The 21,206-nt window shown below is 48.9% G+C and overlaps 1 protein-coding gene across 1 annotated transcript in view; it reads left to right on the forward strand.

The window, feature by feature from the left end:
• ADARB2 (adenosine deaminase RNA specific B2 (inactive)) overlaps positions 1 to 21,206 on the forward strand; it is a 519,216-nt gene that overhangs the window by 432,831 nt on the left and 65,179 nt on the right. Inside the window, exon 4 of the mRNA XM_010361992.2 lies at positions 14,595 to 14,709. Within this exon, the coding sequence (XP_010360294.1) occupies positions 14,595 to 14,709 (115 nt within the window). The remainder of the gene's footprint in view (positions 1 to 14,594; positions 14,710 to 21,206) is intronic.

The following is a 21,206-nucleotide window of genomic DNA, read 5'->3' on the forward strand; positions in this document are numbered from 1 at the left end:
GAAGTTAAAGCTGTGCCCAGCCACCAGCATATGCTGTGCCTGCTCTAATGCATCTCCTTGCATGCGTGGGAGGGCCTTCCTGTGGCAGGCCAGAGGCTCTTGTTAGGCAAACGCACACCTGCCCTTCCCTGGTGTGGAGCTGGAAGGGCCAGGCCTGCTCCTGCGTGCTGGCTGTGGCGCACCCACCGTGGAGTGAGGGTCGGGCGGTCCTCCCAGGGGCTGGATCCTGTGGGCTCTCTTGTCAGCCAGCAGCAATGCATGGGGAGAGGCCTGCGTAGACCAAAGGGAGAGGCAGAGAGAAGGGGTCCTGGACACTGAGCCAGTGAGAGGAAGCAGGAGGTGGGCAGTGGGAGGCCCAGGTCTGGTTTTCCACCTCAGGAAGTGGGATGGGTCTGCCCATCAAGAGCACCCTGCTCTGTCCTACCCAGCAGCCCTGGCAGCCTGCGGCTTCCTGAGGGTGCCGTGGCCAGAGGCTTCCCCCCGAAGGCCTCCCACTCACTCTCCAGGTCCCCAACATGAACCCAAAAGTATCTGAAACAAGCCTTAACCAATTTAGAAAGTTTATTTCGCCGAGGTTAAGGACGCATCTGTGACGCAGCCTTGGGACGTCCTGGTGCCATGTGCCCAGTGTGGCTGGTGCATAGCTTGGTTTTATACATTTTAGAGAGAATTGAGGCATCATTCAATGTGTGTAGGATCGACATTGGTTCAGTCTGGAAAGACGAGACAACTCAAAGCAGCGGCTTCCAGATCATAACATCTTTCTGATTGGCAATTGGTTGAAAGAGTTACGATCAGTAGAAAGGAAGGTCTGGGTTAGGATAAGGGGTGTGGAGACCAGGGTTTGACCATGCAGATCTCCGGGTAGCAGGCTTTGGAGGGAACAGATGGTCACTGTTTCTCATCGGACTCAGGTCTGTGTTGATGTTAAGGCTGGTTGGTTTTTCCTGAATTCCACAATGGAGGAAGGTATCATGAGGCATGTCCGACCCCCTCTTCCATCATGCCTGAACCAGTTTTTCAGGTTAACTCTGGAATACCCTTGGCTGAGAGGAGGGGTCCATTTGGATGGTTGGGGGGCCTTAGAATTTTATTTTTGGCTTACACCAGTGTAACCGCGTTACATGTCAGAGTGCCTCGGCATCCTCTGTCAGAAACTGCTATTCAGGGAGTGGGGAAGAGGCTTAGGACCCGCAGAAGCACCCCGTGGTCTTGATGCAGGTGGCTGCCTGCCTGCTCCAGGAGGTCAGGGGTCATTTGCTCCCCTAAGCTCCTATCCCAATTTGTCTAAGAGGGAGAATTTGCCATGGCAGGCCCCCTACCTGCAGGCTCATCTCATCTGAGGGTGGGATCCCAAGTTTAGAGCTTTTCCCACCATACAATGGCTACAATAAGGGATTTTCCTTTTCATGCCTTCATTCAAATTTGCCATCCGCCTTTAGGTAATTTGAGATTTAGAATAATTGAATAGTCAGATAATTTGAACTATTTGGTTGGACATCGGTTTTTATCAGTCCCTGATTTTGAAATGAATGATGCTTTATTGTAATTGTCAGAAAACAGGGCTCATTACATGACATAGAGACTGCCTCTTCCACAGAAACACAAAGTGATATGAAGATGGAAGTCAGGGAAGATCATCTTCCATTTTCTCTGATTATCCTGGAGGCTTTGGTTTGTGTCTGGCTGGACTTTCCTGGCAGTGTTTCTCCTACTTCCTGGGTCTAGACAGGGTGGGTTGTTTGAAAGGGGGCTCCGAGGTGTGTCCCACCTCCATGTGGACTCTGGCCCTGCCTCCCTCTGCCATCTGCACTCCCAAGCCCCCTCTCTCCAGTGAGGCACCACCTGCCCCCACTGCCACACTACCCACTGCCAAGCAAAGTTCAAAAGGGAAAGGAGCCTGGGGACTCGGGGCATTGGTCCTGGATTCCATGTTGCCCCACACACATGCAAATCTAACCTTTCTGATTTTTCAGTGGAATAAACCCGAAGACAGGATTTCAACAGGAAAATATTTACTAGAGGCTTTCTCCTTTATAATCTATGGATTTTAGTATCCCGCCACTTTGGCTGAATGTCAGTTTTACCCTGAGGATTACTGCTGCAAATTTGAGCACATTTTATTTATTCATGCCATTCAAAATGTTAGTGTTGGAAATGAGTAAAGTTTGAGTTTTGCAATGTTCCCATTTAAAGTTCATTTTCCAATGTGAATGATGCTGGTAATTTGCCGTGGTAATCAGAGCCAATAGGCAAAATGTGGGCAACAAAAAGTGGAAGCTAACGGAGCAGCCTTTTGCTTTGCTTTTCTGTTAATCACAGGAATGCACAGCTCATCAAATATGGGGTCGACTCCCCACTTAACTCTGGAGCTGGAAGCACCTGGTTGTCACTATCATGTAATGAGAAACCACACACCCTCTCCTCTGACCATTGCTGGTCCAGTGTGCAGCCGGTGCCCATTTGTGCATTCATAGCTTCAAGACATCTCAGACCTCTGCTCTGAGGGCTCCAGGCAAAGTCTCAGGACATCAGCAAGTATTCTCCAGAACCCCCACCCACCCAGTCCCACCTACCACCATTGTCCCTGTGAGAAGCCAAGCTGCTTTTTAAGGGTTCACAGGAGGGGCTGGTTTCCCCACGGTGTGAGCTCTTTCCTGGGAGGCATGAATGACTCATGGAAGACACATTAACCCTGCGCCACTGCCAAGAGACCCTTCAGCAGGCATTTTCTAAATGGCTAAATCACCAACAATAACAGGTACAGCCAGATGTCTCTCTTTTTCCTATGTAAAAAAGAGTTTATGCTGCAGATGACTCTTCTGTTGCAGGCTTTTTTGAACAGGATTTAGAGTCTCTCTGTGCAGGGCTTTCTATATTGCAAAGCACCATCTCACCTGCCCCCAGTCCAGCCTCTCTTGGCCCCTCCCCAGCCACTCACCTGTCTTCTGCAGGAGCTGGGGCATCTGGACCGCAGCCTATGCCTTCATGACATTGTCTGTAGGGGAGTCGCCGCTGGGACTCTCACTGTGCCTCCTCTCAAGGACTGAAAGTGGACCAGACCATGAGGGTCTCTAAGGCCCACCTTCCCCTCCCACTTAAGGACTGGAGTTGGACACCACAGATGTGCTGAGTTCTTTATCTCCAGAATTTACAGTGTATGGTTGGATTTGTTTTCTGAGACCTTCTGGGAATCCACCTCAAAAGAGCATCAGGTAGTGTCCGTGAAGATAGGCTGCTGCAGCTCAGATTCAGACCTGAAACAACCCCATTTCTGCCTCAACTACTTGCTTGCTTTAGATCTTTGGCCGAGCTACTAAATCTCCCTAAACCTCTTTTGCTGCTGTTATAAAATGGGACAGTTCTTCACACAGTTGTTGGGTGGATTAAATAATGTGTTAACAGTTCCCAGCAGGGATCTCAGTCAAGAGCCATGCAGGGTGCTGCCCGTGCTGTGGGTGGAGGCAGCCATTGGTAGCAACAGCTATAGTGCAACAGTTTGACCTTCCTAGCACTGAGAGCATCCTCATAATCCAGCTTACATCTAGGGTGCTTGAAGCAAAGCAAAACAACAAACTGCTGACCCTACCATGGTTGAGATGTGCCCTCGGTGCCAGGCCCTGGATCACTGTCCTCACCAGGACATGTGGCCCCTCACACAGCTGCAGACCCAGCCCCATCACCCTGCTGGTCAGGGTCGTTCAAAGGACATCCATGTGCCTGGGTGACGTCTGAACTTCACACGGGAGCAATCTCTGCCTGTTTCTTGTGCTGATGTATCCCTGGTAGGTGTAATTGTGCTTGACCCTGAGAAGCACAATTCATAAATATTTGATGAATTAACAGAAGAACTCCTTGGCCTGGAATCAAGACCCTACACTCTCCTGTAGTGAGTGGCCCTTTCAGTTTAATTTCTCATAACTACGTTGCACAAATTCTTACTCAGGTCAGGCTGATCTACTCTTTGTTCTTATCACAGAAACAAATGTTTCCACCTCCGAACTGCTTTAGGCTATGGCTTCTCCTACATTTTTATGGTCATTTAATCCCTGACAATTTAGATTATGTGATTCCTTCAAAGACCAGAAAGAAACTCTCTTCCAGGGAGCCTTCCCTGACTACCCCACTCCCAGTGCCTACCCAGAAGTGGCCTCTTCCTCCTGCAAGTATCTCTACAGGTCCAGTGAGCCACATGAAGGACATAGGCCATAGGCTGTCTACACTGGTTATTCTCATGATGGACAACACTCCACCGATAAGCCACATGAAGGACACAGGCCATAGGCTGTCTACAGAAGTCACTCTCGTGATCCAACACTCCCCTGATGAACCACATGGAGGGCACGTGCCATAGGCTGTCTACACTAGTTATTCTCATGATGGACAACACTCCACCAATGAGCCACCTATAGGACACATATCCTACAGGTGGCTCACTGTAGGACACGTATCCTAAGCTGTGCACACTACCATTAATTCACAGGATTGTTAACAAAGATAGAGATCATTGCAGCCCCTTAACCATAAAGTGGTTTATGAATATTAATTGAAAAAATGCACCTAAAGCATTTAGAAAGTGTCTGGCAAGTAGCACGATGTCAATGACCTTAGCTAGAATGCCTATTAACCAATAGAAAGTCAGTAGAAACAATAACCACCTATCCACAAGGTCTGTGGTATATTGCACAGGTGTGACGTACAGGAGAAAGAAAGACAAGCATACGAATTATGCCAGGAAAGACACAGCTTCAAAGTGCTATAGGACACCAAGGGTTCCCATGCTGGGAAGCCTTTAAAAAGGAGCTGGCATTTGACCTCCATAGAGAAACACAGGTTTGTCTACCTTCTATGATGCAAGTTCAAGTGGACAGAATTAGGAAATACGTGGTTTTTGAGCAGCCTAGGAGCCTCTGTAGAGCTTCCGATGTAAGCACTGAATTGAAAGATATGGCAGAAAGGTGTGGATTGGTAATAATACACAATGAGATAACTCAGTCCTCCGGGTTATGGGCACCCTGTTCCCTTATTTTAGAAAGGGACCATGCAGTATAACTTGGCCCATGTGCTCAAAACTCTAAATCTGAATGCATTTATCCATCCTAGGAGATGAAATGAACCCCTTGCAGGCCCATGAGCATATTCTGTAATTTGCATGCATAAAACTAATCAGGCACAGGCTTATTTTTGAGCACTTTAGCTGCTTCTCCTGTAAACCAAGTGCCAGGTGGGGAAGAAAATCACATTATTGCAAAGTCTGATTAGTTGGGTTTGCAATAACCAACGTTGACTGTATATATTATATTCCAAGTGATTAAAACATTAAAAATCCCTAGTGTTAAAGAAGTATGTCTCCCTATATGAATTCTGAGCTGCTATCTAGCTTCTAACACCCTATGTCATCAATGACAATGTCATTTACATACAGTAATTCAACTATGGAAAACTACATAGAGCTGCAATCATGTATGTGATTTAATTAAAAACCAATCACTTAAAATACCTGTGGCACAGTAAACACAGTTTTGTGGAGAGACCCGGAAAGGGCTTCATTGGGGAAATGGAAGGATGCAGTGCAAAAAAGCAAGATCTGTGTTGAAAGTCATGTTGGTTGTCAGTAAGATGGGTTTGTGTGGACAAGCACAGAAATATTTCAGGTCTCTGAGCACCATGGAAACACCAAGGTGGTCCCAAAAGGACGGGGAGGGGAAGAAGATCTGCAGTGAGTAAATGGGACCCCAACACAACCCATTCTAACCCCACTTCCCGGAGAAAGAGATTAATTACTCAGGCAGTGAGGTTATCACTGGAGCTGAGCTGTACCAACCTATGGGGACCCCAACCAGGAGGTGAGACTTGCTGAAGCCGTCACAGGAAATCACGCTGGTTAAATATCAAACAGAGAAAATGTAACCAGCTCACTACAAATCTTTCTACATTTTAATTAGTTAACCACCCAAAGTAAAGAAAGTTTTTTTAAATTTTTGCTTTTCTCTTTTTACATTTACCTTTATAAAATGTTAGTTGAAAAATATGCTTCATATAAGTGTCAAGCACCCCTCTATTTAAAACTTAAATAATAAAGAGAAAAGGATTATAGAGGAGGAGATGAGGTTGGCTTTTTAAAAGGAAAAAAAAAAGTTCTCATGGAAGTTTCCTGGGCTTAGGAGTGTAGCAAGAGCAGTCACCCAGGAACCTAGTGCCATGTCCTCCCCATGTGACCCTGCAGTTCCTGAGGGGCAGTATGCTGGGGCATTCTGGGGCAACAGTCTCTGTACACCCCTCGGTGCTACTCCTGAGCCCTGCTGGCACCATGCTGAGAAATCATGCAAATTGTCTTTCACCAAGGCTGGAATTGCATGAGAGCTGGACCAATTCTTGGAAACAAGTGCTGGAGCTATCCAATCCACGTCTTTCCACTGGACCAGGATCAACCAGCACAAAGCATATGAGCGCATGGTGCTTTGCCTGGGCCTCCTATTGCATATCTGAATCCACAAACCACCAATACACAGAAATCTAGCATTCCATAGGTGAGACTGGCTACTTTCATAACAAAAATATTTTCTGCTGGCCAGCAGAACAGTGAGGAGGAGCTAATCCCTGAGGCCTGGGGATCCCCCAGCACATGCTCAAGACCTGCCTCCAGGCCTGAAGAGCACCTAAATGGAGATGAGGTCATCATCTGGACCTACCAAACGTGTGACCTCAGCAATAGACCAGCTCATCATGGATCCACCACACATGTCAAATCAATCATGAGTTATGGTGCAGAGACTTTTGCTATTTATAAGTTGTAAGATTTTATGCACCATTTGCATAAGTCTTCAATTCGATTGCCACGTTTTCTTTGTCTTTTTCTCATGGATTTCTCTCCTCTGTGACTCAGAGTTAATAATGTTGTTGCCCCAAACAGCCCCAAAGCCAGTGGCACACTATAAATAAGCTGTGCAGTGCTCAGCTTGTAGCTAACTCCTTCACCCTGGCCCCAACCCTCTCGTGGCTCCATCCTGGGGTTCTCTGAATCCAGCTTGTAGGGAGGGAAGAGGGAAACAAGGGATTGAGGAAGAGGAGGAAAAGATCCTCAGAAGTGAACACGGAGCATCACTTAGGAATTTCAGGATCCACACCTAAAAATGGCAAACACAATTTCCTCCAGCATTCAACAGGCAGCCCTGGTCACACAGCCCTCCTCGATGCTGGAAGCAAGGAGATGTTGTCATGTGTGGAGGAAGGAGAGGGACAGTCCACACCTGCATGTCCACATGTTTCTGGATAAAGCCTATGAGGGGCAGAGAGCAAGTGGTGCCTGCCCCTAAGGTGTACCCACCAGGCTAATGCATGGCACGGGTTCAGAAAGGGAGCCGCTCAGGTGACATCGTGTTTTGTTCGATAGAACTCATGTTTGTGTCCCTGAAATTCGTGTGTTGACGCCCTAATCCCCAGTGTGGCCGTATCTGGAGATGGGGCCTCTAAGGAAGGAGTTCAGGTTAAGTGAGGCCATGAGTGGGGCCCTGATCTGATGGGATTAGTGTCCTTGGAAGAGGTGACACCAGAGAGTGAGCTCACTCACTCTGAGCCAAAGAGGTGACGCTGCCACAGACACTCAGCTGAGAACATCCTGTCCCTGACCTCCCCCAAATTCATGTCCCTCTTGCATGGCAAATGCACTCATCCCATCCCAACAGCCCCAGAAGTCTTAACTCATTCCAGCGTCAGCGCTGAGCCGTGAAGTCCAGAGCCTCAACAAAACATCACCTGGATCAGGAATGGGTGGGACTCGGTGCGATTCGCCCACCCTGAAGCTGAGCTATCCCCTCCAGCTGTGAACCACAGAACCCAAACAAGTTCCATGTTCCCAAAATACAACAGTGAGCCAGGCATGGAGTAGATGTCCCTTTCCAAGAGAGAGAAAGGGGCAACAGGGAAAGGGTGGCAGGGCCCAAGCAAGTCCAAAACCCTAAGGAAGTACTTTGGGCAAAATGAGGTAATGGAGTTGAGGCAGCTGATCCAGTGGATTAGTGTCCTTATTAAAGATGACCCCACGGGCCGGGGATGTGGTGGCTCACACCTGTAATCCCAGCACTTTGGGAGGCCAAGGCAGGAGGATTGCTTGAGCCCAGGAGTTTGAGACCAGCCTGAGCAACATAGTGAGACCCTACCTCTATAAAATATTGAAATATTAGCCACGTATGGTGCCCTGTGCCTGTGGTCCCAACTACTTGGGAGGCTGAGCTAAGAGGATTACTTGGGCCCAGGAAGTTGAGCCCAGGAGCTGTGCTCACGCCACTGTGCTCCAGCCTGAGCAACAGAGTGAGACCGTGTCTCAAAAACAAACAAACAAACAAACAAACAAACAAATGATGCCACGGAGTCTGGTCCTGCTCGGTCTTCATGCATACACAAAGGAGAGGTCATGTAGCACATGACAAGATGGCGACACCCACAGGCCAAGAGAAAAGGCCTCAGAAGGAAACTGACCTGGCCAACACCTTGATATTGAACTTCCAGCTTCAGAACTTTAAGAACGTTAATTTCCGTTGCTTAAGCTGCCCAGTCTATGGTATTCTTTTATGGCAGCCCCAGCAGATGAAGACAGTGTGATAAGGTTGGGAAAAAAATGCTGATAATAACTGGTAGGAAAAATAATAACCAACTTTTTTTCTGAAATTTTTACTTGTTAGACAATTCATCCCTGAGAGTTGCACTTATCCATACACTCATTCATTCATCCGAGAGGTACACCACTAGTGATGACAGCTGTGATCACTCACGGTGCTATGGCAGGACCATGAAAATGCAAAATGCATCCAAGCCATGCTCCCAGCCACAGATGCAGCACTGTGTGGGAGTCACATCATAAAACATGAACTGTTAGGTAATCATGCAGGAAAAAACGTGAATTGACCCCTACACGAATGTTGCTGGAGTTCTAAAGGCAGTGGATTGCAGATGAGGGAGAGGACCTCCAAACAGGGGAACAGGAAACCTTTTGGGCCTAGGAAGGAGTTTTGGAGACTGAGGCAGGGCAGGACATAATGGATTGAGAAACAGGCTATGCCATTAAAAAAAAAAGAACGAAATCATGTTCTTTGCAGCTACATGGATGCAGCTGGAGGCCATCATCCTAAGCGAATTAACAGAAACAAAGTCAAATACCGCATGTTCTCACAAGTGGGAGCTAAACATGGGAGTACTCCCAGACATCAAGATGGGAAGAGCAGACACTGGGGAATACTGGGGGGAGGGAGGGTAGGGGATGAGAAACTAACTACCAAGTACTATGCTCACTACCGGAGTCACTCGTACACCAAACTTCAGCATCACTGAAACCTACACATGTACCCACTGAACCCAAAATATAAATTGAAATTTTAAAAAAGAAAAAAAGGACCGGGTGTGGTGGCTCAACCCTGTAATCCCAGCACTTTTGGGAGGCCAAGGCGGGAGAATCACCTGAGGTCAAGAGTGCTAGACCAACCTGGCCAACACGGCAAAACCCCATCTCTACTAAAAAATACAAAATAAAATAAAATTAGCCAGGCAGAGTGGCACGCGCCTGTAGTCCCAGCTACTCAGGAGGCTGAGGCACTAGAATTGCTTCAACCTGGGAGGTGCAGGTTGCAGTGAGCTGAGATTGTGGCACTGAGGTCCAGCCTGGGTGACAGAACTAGACTGTATCTCCAAAAAAAAAGAAAAGAAAGAAAGAAAAGAAAAGAAGAAGAAGAAGAGAGGAGGAGGAGGAGGAGGAGGAGGGAAGGAAGGAAGGAAGGAAGGAAGGAAGGAAGGAAGGAAGGAAGGAAGGAAGGAAGGAAGGAAGGAAGGAAGGAAGGAAGGAAGGGAGAAAGAGAGAGAGAAAGAGAGAGAGAAAAGAAAGAGAAAGAAAGAAAAGAAAGAAAGAAAAAGAAAGAGAAAGAAAGAGAGAGAAAGAAGAAGGAAGGAAGGAAGGAAGGAAGGAAGGAAGGAAGGAAGGAAGGAAGGAAGGAAGGAAGGAAGGAAGGAAGGAAGGAAGGAAGGAAGGAAGGAAGGAAGGAAGGAAGGAAGGAAGGAAGGAAGGAAGGAAGGAAGGGGCTGTGGAGTTGGAAATGTGTGGACCTGGGGAGAGGAAGTGCCCTGTCCTTGAGGGTGCCATGGCCGCTGCCTGGAGCCGCCCTGCAGGACTGAATGTGCACATGTGAGTGCCGTGGCCTCCCGGTTGGCAGCTGTGCCTCCTACCTCCTCCAGCTGGGATGGGTGGAACCATCCGGCCAGCAATGTCTCCATTCAGCTCTGTCAGTTCAAGGCTGTCTCTACCAGCCAGGGGCCCTTGTCACTCTGGAAGAAGGCTGAGCATTACTGTCCACCTGGCATCTGCTGGCCACGCAAGCCCTCCCCAGTGAGTCGAGGAGGCCTTCGTCTGTGGAAATGCTGAGGCCCAAACAAAACGTGCTTCATTCCACCCCAGCTGTTCCTCAAATGACCCCACGAGGGAGCAGCCAGGGCTCAGGCTGCTTGGTTCATAGTAGGAGCCTAGGGCAGGGGTGCAGGCCTGCAGGGTGCAGAGAGCAGGCGGCCAGGCTCCACCACGGTCCCCCCTCTGAGGGCTGCTGCCTTTTCAGGGTGCTGGCCGCCTTCGCCCATGTTCTGTCCCGGCCGCGGCTGCTCCAACCTGCACCCAGAGGCAGCGAAGCCTGCGGCCATCCTTGAATTCAGATCCTGCTTTTCCTCAGAGCAATCTGGTCACCAGTTCAGTGCAAGGGTCAAGGTCAAGACAGCTGGGGTAATTCCCGTCTCTGCCACCCCCTGCCGTGAGACTGGTTACGTTGCTTCAGTAGCTAAAAAGGATAATATGGGCACTTTCCTGGGCCGGTAATGCGCCTGCTCAGAATTGAGTCCCTGCTGTCACTGTGTGTCTTCCCATCTCTAAGGGGACAGAGCACACCCTCGGTTTCCACAGTGAAATCTAGTTTTGCACACACTGTTACGACTTATTGGTCTGGGACCATCCTGATGTCCTGTGCTGGAGCCCCTCAGGCAGACACAAAGTGACACAGAGAGTCCTCCTGTGCTGGACAAGCGGTTACTTCTTAGACATTCGAAACTTCATCCTAAAAAACAAACAAGCAAACAAACAAACAAAAAAAAAAACAAAGAAACAGTTACACACATCATTTGGAATAACTCCAGAGCACAGTGGGTGCTGGAGTCAGATGCCTGGCACCATAACAGCTGTTTTAGAAGCAGAAGATGTAGTTCTGTCCTTGAATCAACATTAACACCCATGAATCACCCAGAGTCGGATTCCAGAGTGAGAAACAGCAGTGAACCCCGTGGGGCAGATGTGGCCCCCAGGCTGCCACGGCCACCGCCCGGGCTGGGGAAGTGTCCCCATGGCTGGAGTCCAGGACACCTGTGCAGTGAAGCTGATCGGTGCTGCTCTCGCCTGCCCATGTGCCATGGGGCCGACCAGCGGGAGAGCAGCCTGCGTTCTGTCACCTGAGAAAGGGAAGCTCTCCTACTCTTCCTTCAAGGTTCATCTCAGACATCAGCTTTGGACAAGGCTTTCTAGACCCTCTGCCCAGTGGGGAGCCCTTCAGTGCCCCGTCCCCTCTACGGGACTGGTGAGAATGAGCACCCCAAGTCAAGGCCCAGCGCCAGCCTCCCCACCTCCCAGACCTGCTGGCGCCTACGAGTCTCGGGCCTGGCAGAGGTCCCACCCGCCACCTGGTCCCAGAGTCAGGGCTGCCCCGTCAACCCTGTGCCTGGATTGCTTCCCCTGGGAGACGCAGGACGTCCTGGCAGGATGGGACTGGCGGTGCACACCCTGCAGGAGCCTATGGTGGAGCTGCCGATGTCACTTTCGCCCGCTATCACGGTGCTCAGAAGCTGATTTCTCGAGGCCCGAGGTGATAGCTGAGGCCTCTCGGGGCTCCAGGGCTCTGTGGGCCTCTGTACCCTGCATCTTCTTCTCCACCCCAGCTCAGAGCTCAGCGTGCAAGGTCGTGGGGGGCACAGGAGGGGCTGGACAACCTCACAGCCAGGCCTGACCTTTAGAGTGGGCAGCGCCAGCCTTCTAGGTGAGAACCAAGGACTGTCACGAAGGCTCCCGCCTGCCAACCACCTTGTGGATGTCATTCATAGCTACTGTGTGTGATTTGGGCACCAAGGAAGACCAGGTTATCACAGGAGCCTGGCTCAGTGGCTGGAGCCTGTAATCCCACTGCTTTGGGAGGCTGAGGTGGGAGGATCCTTCGAGCCCAAAAGTTCAAGGTTGCAGTGAGCCGTGATGGTGCCGCTGCACTCCAGCCTGGGCGGCAGAGAGAGACCCTGTCTCAAAGAAAAAGAAAAACATTAAGAGTTATGCTCTCCCTTGACAGCATGCATTGGAAGAGTAAACGAGGGTGCAGCAGGCTGAACAGTGGCCACAGAAAGAGACATCCAACCCTGTGACGGTGACTGAGAAAAAGTTCTCTGCAGATATCCTCAAGTTAAGGACTTGGAGATGGCCTCATCCTGGATTGACCAAGTGGGCCCTCAATCCAATGACAGTTGTCCCTACAAGAGGCAGAAGAGCAGACACAGACATAGAGGAAAAGGCCATGTGGGGACAGAGGCGGAGACTGCAGTGATGCAGCCACCGCCCAGGGACGCCCGGAGTCCTGGAACTGGGAGAGGCAGGAAGGAGGCTCCCCAGAGCCACAGGAGGGAGCACGGCCCCTGGACAGCTCAGTCTCAGATTTCTGCCTCCAGAGCTGTGGGAGGATGAATGCCTGCTATTTAAAGACACCCCAGTTAAGGGAATTTTTCCAGCAGCTCCAGGACACAGCACATGGGGTATCCAGGACACAGGTTTCCCTCTCTGGACCTGATTCCAGACATGAAAGACAGGACAGCCGGGAGCAGCCTGGGCCGGGAGCACCCAGGAAGACTCCAGGTGCACAGCAGTCCCTGAAAGGTTGGGGTCCCGTTTCCCCCTCAGGCCAGCATTGTGCCCCTCAGGGGAAGCCTAGCTCATCTGCCGTCTGTCCTATGTGGGGCTTCCGTATTGATTCACGGCACAGTGGGAAAAGGAACTGACATCACCTACGGCCTACAGCGGCTCGGGGCCCTCAAACCCCGGGGTGAGCAGAGGAGACTGTGCCAGGCCCTGCACATCTGCCCTTTACTGCAGAAGAATTAAGAGGGAGAGGGGCTAGGTTGTTTTGTGGCAGGTTTTTCGCTTCTGGCAGGCAAGGCTGTTTTCACACAAACATGTTTTATTGCCTACAAGTGGGATTTTTAAACACTGTCTATCTTTCTTATCGTTATTAATCAGAGAGCTGTCCTTATCAGCAGCAATGCCTGCACAGCATCAGCGTCCGCACAGGCCTGGTGGGAATGTGGAAACCGGGCCCAAAGACTGCACAGTATCAAACGCACATGCCTGGTGGAAACGCGGAAACCCGATCCATCAGAGAAAGGGACTGTTTCCTGCCTCATGGATGAGACGATGAATTGGTTTGGCTGCTCAGAGGCTCGGGCAATGCCTGTGGTGACTGGGGGAGACGATGATAATGATAAAAATAATAAGAGTAACAGTCACAGCCATCATCTCTGAGCACTTCCTACCAAGTGTGGGGCACCGCGCTGAGCACTTAAGATGCCATATTACATTTAATCCTTACAAAAACACCATAAGGTGGAAATGAAGATGATTCGCTTGTAAATTAGGAAAATGGGCTCTGAGGTGTTAATGACTCACCCAGGCCCCTGAGTGGCAGAACTGAGGGTCCAACCAGGTTTCCCTACTCCAAGGCCTGCAACAGCTATGCCAGCCAAACTGCCCCCAATGAGAAGCTTGGGGCCCCACATCAAGGAAAAGGCAGTGCTGCAGCCTTGGGCCCAGAGGAGCCAGGGAAAGGGTGGCCACAGAGCCACACTCTGGCTGCCACATGCTACTGTGTGTGCTGCCTTTCCAGAGACCAGGAGTCGCCTTATCACTCATCAAATTATGTTAAGGGGCGTGCAGGGGCACATGTGTATGTGTCTGTGTACATGTGTGTGCACATACGCACGTGTGCCTCTGTGTGTGCATGTGTGTGCATATTCATATGTGCATGTGTACCCTAGGTGCGTCGTGTGTTGCATGTGAATGTGTGCATCTGGTGCATGTGCAGGAAGGTGAGAAGAGGTTGTGGAGTGAGCCACAGCGCCAGCCATTTAGCCAGGAGAGCAGCCTGAGACTGCCGGCTGTGTAGACACTGGCTCTGGAATACTCAGAAGACTGGTGGCCCATCATCCCTGTAAAAATCCCCTCCTCCTCCAGCCACTGCTCTGAGAGGCAGGGATAGGGAAGTGTGGACACTGTTTCCATGGGGAGGTCGGCAGAGCTCAGGGTTTCTGCTGAGAGCAACGCTGAGGTTAACCACTCATAAGCCACTCAATATGATTCTGAGTTTTGGGGGCACAGCCAGAGAGAGGCCACGTGTGGCCGGGGGGGACAAGGCTGTGAGAAGGGGAGGAGAGCAGGCCCACATGTGGCCACATGGGGATGAGGCTGAGGATGGGGAGGACAGTGCCCATCATCCTTTGTGGCACCTGCTCAGCCCAACGTGGAGGCCTGTGCTTGTGTCTTTCAGGAATTCGCAGACTCCATATCCCAGCTGGTCACACAGAAGTTCCGCGAGGTGACGATGGACCTCACGCCCATGCATGCCCGCCACAAAGCTGTGGCAGGAATCGTCATGACCAAAGGTAGCCACCTCTTCTTTTCCTGTGGGCATTTTCATCTCTAAAGAAAGGAGCATTAGCATCTACCTGATCTTGGAGGCCAAAAGGCTCTCCCTTCCACACCAAGCTGTGACAAAGAAAGACAAAATATTATAGGATACACAGAGATCAGTGGCCAGAGCGTATTAGCGGGAAAAGCCATCCTGACCATGGTGCTGTGATTAGGCTGCCAGGACCCAGCTCTGCACAAACATCCCCCATCTCAGGGGGGCCTGGCCAGTCCCTTCCGGAGAACCCAAGTCTCCTGAGAGTCCTGAGTCCCTCTCGTTGGGGTGTAACCCACCCCAGAACGCTCTCGTTTCTGCCAAGATTCCCCATCCCAAACACCCAGGGAGGGAATTCCACTCTAAGAAACACAGGTTACCCAGCCGCGAGGGGCATGCTGAGAGCCAAGGAGGCGGCCTCTCCAGTCAGCCAGGATGGGGGAAAATGAATGAGGGCTAAATGTGATGAGTCAGCACTGTGGAAACAACAAGCCACCAACCCATTAATAACAAGCCAGCAGGTTATTTGAATTCAACCATTTCCATTTCCAAAGTTTTTCATAACTGTGTAATGACCTCCTCGTCACACTCATTACACTCACACACTTGAGAGTCGTTACTGTAAAATAGTAACTGACTTTTGGATTAAGTTTCACACACAGGCTTGCTCTGCATGTGCCGGCAAAATCTAAGGCGGAAAAAGACCATCGACCTGACATACAAACATATTTATATTAAAAAATAAAGGACCAGATGACTGGCATGGTTCTCAGCCATGCTGGGCTGGCAGGGTCCTCTCCAATCTTGCTGGGTGTGGGAATATTGGAACTAGCACCCAGTGCCATGTCTTGGCTGTGTAATCTTCCCAGTGTGGGCCTCCTGGTAAAATGAAAATGAAACGCTTCCTCACAATGTAACTGGGTGAGATCTAGAATATGAGATTCTTTGAAAGGTAAAGTTGTTTTATAAATAGATCATGCAATATATAAATATACCAGCCCCACCCTGACCACCAGCACCTGCCCCACCTTTCAGACACAGATGACACCTGCCTCTTTGTGGAATTAGGAATGTTCTAAATTGAGGGCTAAGAGTTCACCTCCACCAAGCTCATCCCTGCTGGAGGTGACCATTCCTTCATCCTCCAGCATGCAGCCATCAGCTGGGCACCGCCATACACTGGGCACTGCTCTGTAGGCCCACGGGGCTGCAAGGAAGAGACACAGCCCCCACTCAGGGTACAGCAGTCTCACTAAGGGAGCAGTGAGTTTGGCAGGCCAAAAGCATCATCCTAGCACAGAATCCAGCCCCACCTGCACAGAGCTCTGCGACCCATGGCCAGCCACTGAGCCTTGCTGGGACTCTGTTCTCTCACCTTTAAAACAGGGATAACAGCAACACCTACCTGATCAGATTATTTTGAAGGCTACATGTGTTCATGTATTTCTAGCTCTTAGAAAGTTACCTAGCCCATAGCAAGTACCATGTAAGTGTTAGTTAATTATTGGTAATGGCACTGTTTAATTTACAAATTATTTAGTCAGTGCCTGGCATACAAAGTTCTGGGGAAACAGCAGAGAACAAGAGACCAAATGCTTACCCTTGTGGCTCTTATATTCCAGTGGGGAACGGTTCATAAAGAATAATTTAAATCCAATATAAAAGAACTATAAAAGAATTATGTACACACAGAGTTGTTGGTCCATATAAACAAAACTTTGGTAAATTTTAAAATGCGGAGTGTTACACAGATTTCTGCTACAGATTTCTGAATAACTCAGTTTAAATTAGTGTCCTGGTCTGAAAGGAAAGAAGGGAGGGTTGGGGGAGGGAGTAGAAGGGGGAGGGGAACCAGCCACTCTGGCTTCCTTATTGTGCAATGCACTTCCAGCCCCAGAGGCATAAGTCAGTATGACTTGGAAAGTAATTTTTTAGCATTTCTCAGCTCCAGAACTGTGATTGTCCAATATCTTTCCATCTTTCTGGGAAACAAATCTGGCAAGTTTTGGAAGCTACTCTCAAACTTCATGTGGAAAATAGTAATGTTTTACAGAGGCTTGTGTGGAAATGATACTTCTGAGTTGCCAGTGAATACAATGCTTTATGTGTAGGCAATTTATCTACATGAATTAAACTTATTATATGAAAATGAGGCTTCACAAGGTAGAGCTTCACTAATTAGTGACTTCTGAATGCTGAAGAATAACTTGCTGAAATTTACTTTTCCTATTGTAAAGAGATAAACATTGATTTTAAAAAATTAGAAATGTGCAAAATTACTAATACAAACATTTTTAGATACTCATTTACTTAAAGTTGATGTGCCATTTCATCTTAATTCTAGTTCAATTATTCAAGCAAATGCCTAAGAAATTCTCAGAATAATGTGTCTTGTTCTAGTTGCTGTATATGTCACAATGTTTTAAAATTAAACTTATTTTGAAATAAAACACAATTTGATTTGCCACGCCAGTGGATGGAATGCCAACTCACTCACATTAATTAGCTCCTGAAAGTTCTGTTTATGAATCGGAGACCATTTCTTTGCCATTATGAGAAATATAATCAGAGAAATATATACTTATGAACAGAAGTTTTTATTTTTATCAAATTAATGCAGTCATATGGTAGAGATTCTAAAGAACTTCTGAATGAAAAGCCGTATTCTCCCACTCCACCCCTCACTCCCCTTCATTCTCAGAAGCCACCTCTAACCATTTTAACTTTTGTTCTTGTGACTCTAAGTACTATATTGTTTCTATATTTCTAGATTTTCAGTTCTAGATAACATCTATTGACTCGTGCTATTAACATTTGATACTTTTTCATTTTCCATTATTGTTTGTAATGCACAATTATAGATAATAAACCTTTATTTCTTATTGCATCAAATTTAGAAGGTGTGGTTTCACTCACCTTGGGAGAGGCTGTGCGTTGAGGGTGGCAACCCTCAGCCCCTTCCCCACTAGCCAGCCTCTCCCAATTACCCGTTACATCTTTACACCATCATCACTGGTATTTATATCCTTTCTTATGCCCATAATTAAGTCTTCTCTATTTTGTCTTTTGAGTGATTATAAAAGCTGAACAGCATCTATCTGATGAGAGTATTGTAGATATTCCCACCACAGGGCCAAGCAGAACCACGTTCAACCTTCCCAGGACAGTTCCCCCCAAAAGGGAGCCTGGCTGCCTGGCGTCAGGACACACAGAGGCTCTGCCTCCACTCCCAGCTCCAAGTCATGTTGTGTTTAAGTTTGATTCATGTGTGTTGCTAGACTTGCTTATATCGCTTTTGAAATATTGTGCCTTTTTTTTTTTTTCTGGAATGTCTTTTTTCTTACTGAAAGAGAGAGGAAGATTGTGCCTTTACCATACGTGCTAAGTCACAAGGCCTCTAGGGAAGTATCTTGCGGAGGGTACCTGCCTCTCTCCCGGAGAACTCCCCAGCCAGGCCCACCGAGGCACATGCTCTGCAGACCCTGCGTCCTGCTCTTCCAGTGGGACACCGTCTCTGAGATCATTGTCTTCTCCCCTGCTTTGTCTCCCCTCATACAGAGCTTCCTCAAGAAGCATCATCTACAATGGGAGATCAATTTTGTGAATATTCCCACATCTCAAAATGCCTTGATTTGCTTCGCATCCGTCCCAATAGGTTCCCAGGTGGGGAATTCTAAGCTTTCAATTATTTTCCCTCAGTATTTTGAAGCAATGTTTCCATTATCTTTTATCTAATATTTCTGACCTGCCTCACATTTTCTCTGCAGTGACCAGCACCCATTCCTACCCGAGAGGGGGAAAGGTCTTTTTTTAACTTGGATTTAAGAATATGTTTAGGTATGAGCCATTCACCTTTCTTGACATATTTAAGCTATTTGTATATTTTCATGTCATTTGCATTATGAATTCCTTCATTTACACACATTTCTGTTAAATTTTCAATACTCTATTAATCTTCTGCTTTTACTTTTTAAATTTTAGTCTCTTCATTCTTTTACTTGATGTTTTTGGAGATTTCTTAAATTTATCCTACAGCTCATCAACTGCCTTTCCCTCCTAATTTTTGCAACCTATTTTCATTATTTGAGTCTTTCTTTTTTTTGTGTGTGTGTATTTTTTGGTAGAGACAGGGTTTCATCCTGTTAGCCAGGATGGTCTGGATCTCCTGACCTCGTGATCCGCCCGTCTTGGCCTCCCAAATTGCTGGGATTACAGGCTTGAGCCACCACGAGTCTTTCACTTATCCTCCATTCTTCCTTTTTCGAGGGAGCCTCTCGTTCTGTAGCTGTAACTTCTGTTCAGCTCCTCTGAGGAGACACCCTGGCCCGTGTCCTCCAGGCCAGGGGTAGTGGCTTTCTGTTTCGCGTGGTCTTTCTCCCGTGTCCTGCTCATGGCTCTAGTCTGAATACACACACTTGTGAACGAGACGTTAGATTGGTATCGTAGGCGCTGGCCTGGTGTCTTCCGCGGTGGTGTCCAGCTGGTCCTTCTCCCACAGGCTCCCACCCGGATGGGAAGGTGGCGCAGGGCCCATTTCCATCAGCTCAGGTCTCCTTAGGATTCCCGGCAGGCGCCCCCACCCCCGCCAGCGCCAATGAGGTGGGGTCCCAGCCGGCCCTGGACCCTTCTCAGGTGGTCCTTCCCTCCCTGTAGCGTGAGACCATCTTTCATGCTGAACAAGTGCTTCCACCCTCAGACATTCTCCCCAGGGAGAAGGAGGCTTGGCCAACTGCCGCAGCCATTTATTAAAAATAATCCAGTGAGCCTTATGCCAGGAGCACACGCACTGCTGCCCCCAGACCTGTAGGCACCGAACCTGGGCCCTCCCAGGCCTGAACTTGAAGGCAGCTGCTCTCTCTGCCACTGGGAAGCTTTGTTCTCTTTCTCTCAACTCCTTCTCTGCTCCCACTCACACGCCATCTTCTCAGAGGGCGTGGACTGTGTCTTCCGGGGGAGCTTGGACACTGCTCAGGCCCTCTCCTGGGAGGGCGTGGGCCCTTGCTCAGGTCTTCCGGAGGAGCCTCGCCATGCTCAGGCCGTCTCCCGGTGAAGCCTGGACCTGAGTGAGGCTGTCTCCCGGGAAGCTGTGGACCCCGCTCAGGCTGTCTTCCAGGAGGGCGTGGGCCCCAGTCTTCCGGGGGAGCGGGCGCCTCGCTCAGGCCGGCTTCCGGGGGAGCGGGGGCCTCCCTCAGGCCGGCTTCCGGGGGAGCGGGGGCCTCTCTCAGGCCGGCTTCTGGGAGGGCATGGGTCCCACTCAACCCTTCTCTGGATTACACAGTAGTTCAGCTTTGTTCCCTCCCGAATCCTCTCGTTTCACCGGACAAAGAAAAGCAAATGTTCTCCTCTTGAACCCCGACAGCACTTACTAGCCAAGCTGTCAGGGTACCGCTTTATTTAGAAACTCTTGTGTTTCATGAATGATTCTTAAAGGGGTTGTTGATAGTGATGCCTTGCATTTAATATGCAGATTTACAATTTTGACAGCATTTTTACATACACTAATCAGTTTGATTGACATAACCCCGATAAGTGGGGAAGGCAGGAATTCTTATTAACGCTTTAGGAGGCCGGGCGCGGTGGCTCAAGCCTGTAATCCCAGCACTTTGGGAGGCCGAGACGGGCGGATCACGAGGTCAGGAGATCAAGACCATCCTGGCTAACACGGTGAAACCCCGTCTCTACCAAAAAATACAGAAAACTAGCCGGGCGAGGTGGCGGGCGCCTGTAGTCCCAGCTACTCGGGAGGCTGAGGCAGGAGAATGGCGTGAACCCGGGAGGCGGAGCTTGCAGTGAGCCGAGATCGCGCCACTGCACTCCAGCCCGGACCACAGAGCGAGACTCCATCTCAACAAAAAATAAAATAAAATAAAAAAATTAACGCTTTAGGAAATGCAGACACCAAGATCAAGAGGCCTAGTGGCTTTCCTGATGCCCTGCGGGCGGGGCAGAGCTGAAAGGTGGAGCTGATGGTCCTTTATCCTTCGCGGCTCCAGGTTCCTGTTGGAAGCAGGCATCAAGGCCGGGTGGTGACCACGCATTACCTCTTTATGGGAAATTATTTTTCTGAGTTTATTAAGTAAATAACTAGGAAAAAGGAGTTTTCTCAAGTACATTTTTAGGGGTTCGTGTTTAAACTTTTGCTAGTCTAGCCTACAAAACATGTTCTGAAACCGTGGCTTGTATAAATACTCTTTCCCATTTAAACTAAGGTCCAGTTTTATCACTCCACAAATTTCTTGGACTTATAACTGCCCTGGAAAAAATGCACATTTCTTGAAAACAGCGTGGTAAAGTTGAACTCAGTAACTCTGTAACTGTCCTCTGTAAGGACAACAAGGAAACCCTTCTGAGGGAAGTGGTCTAGCCTCTTTTATTAGGAAAAATACAGAAGTGCCAATTAATTCCACGACAGAGCATACGTTTTCCAAGTTTTGAAATGTAGATTATGTTTTGCTTCATATGTTTGGCTTTGAACCT

The sequence above is a fragment of the Rhinopithecus roxellana genome, chromosome 11, assembly GCF_007565055.1.
Source record: "Rhinopithecus roxellana isolate Shanxi Qingling chromosome 11, ASM756505v1, whole genome shotgun sequence".
Taxonomy (NCBI): Eukaryota; Metazoa; Chordata; class Mammalia; order Primates; family Cercopithecidae; genus Rhinopithecus; species Rhinopithecus roxellana.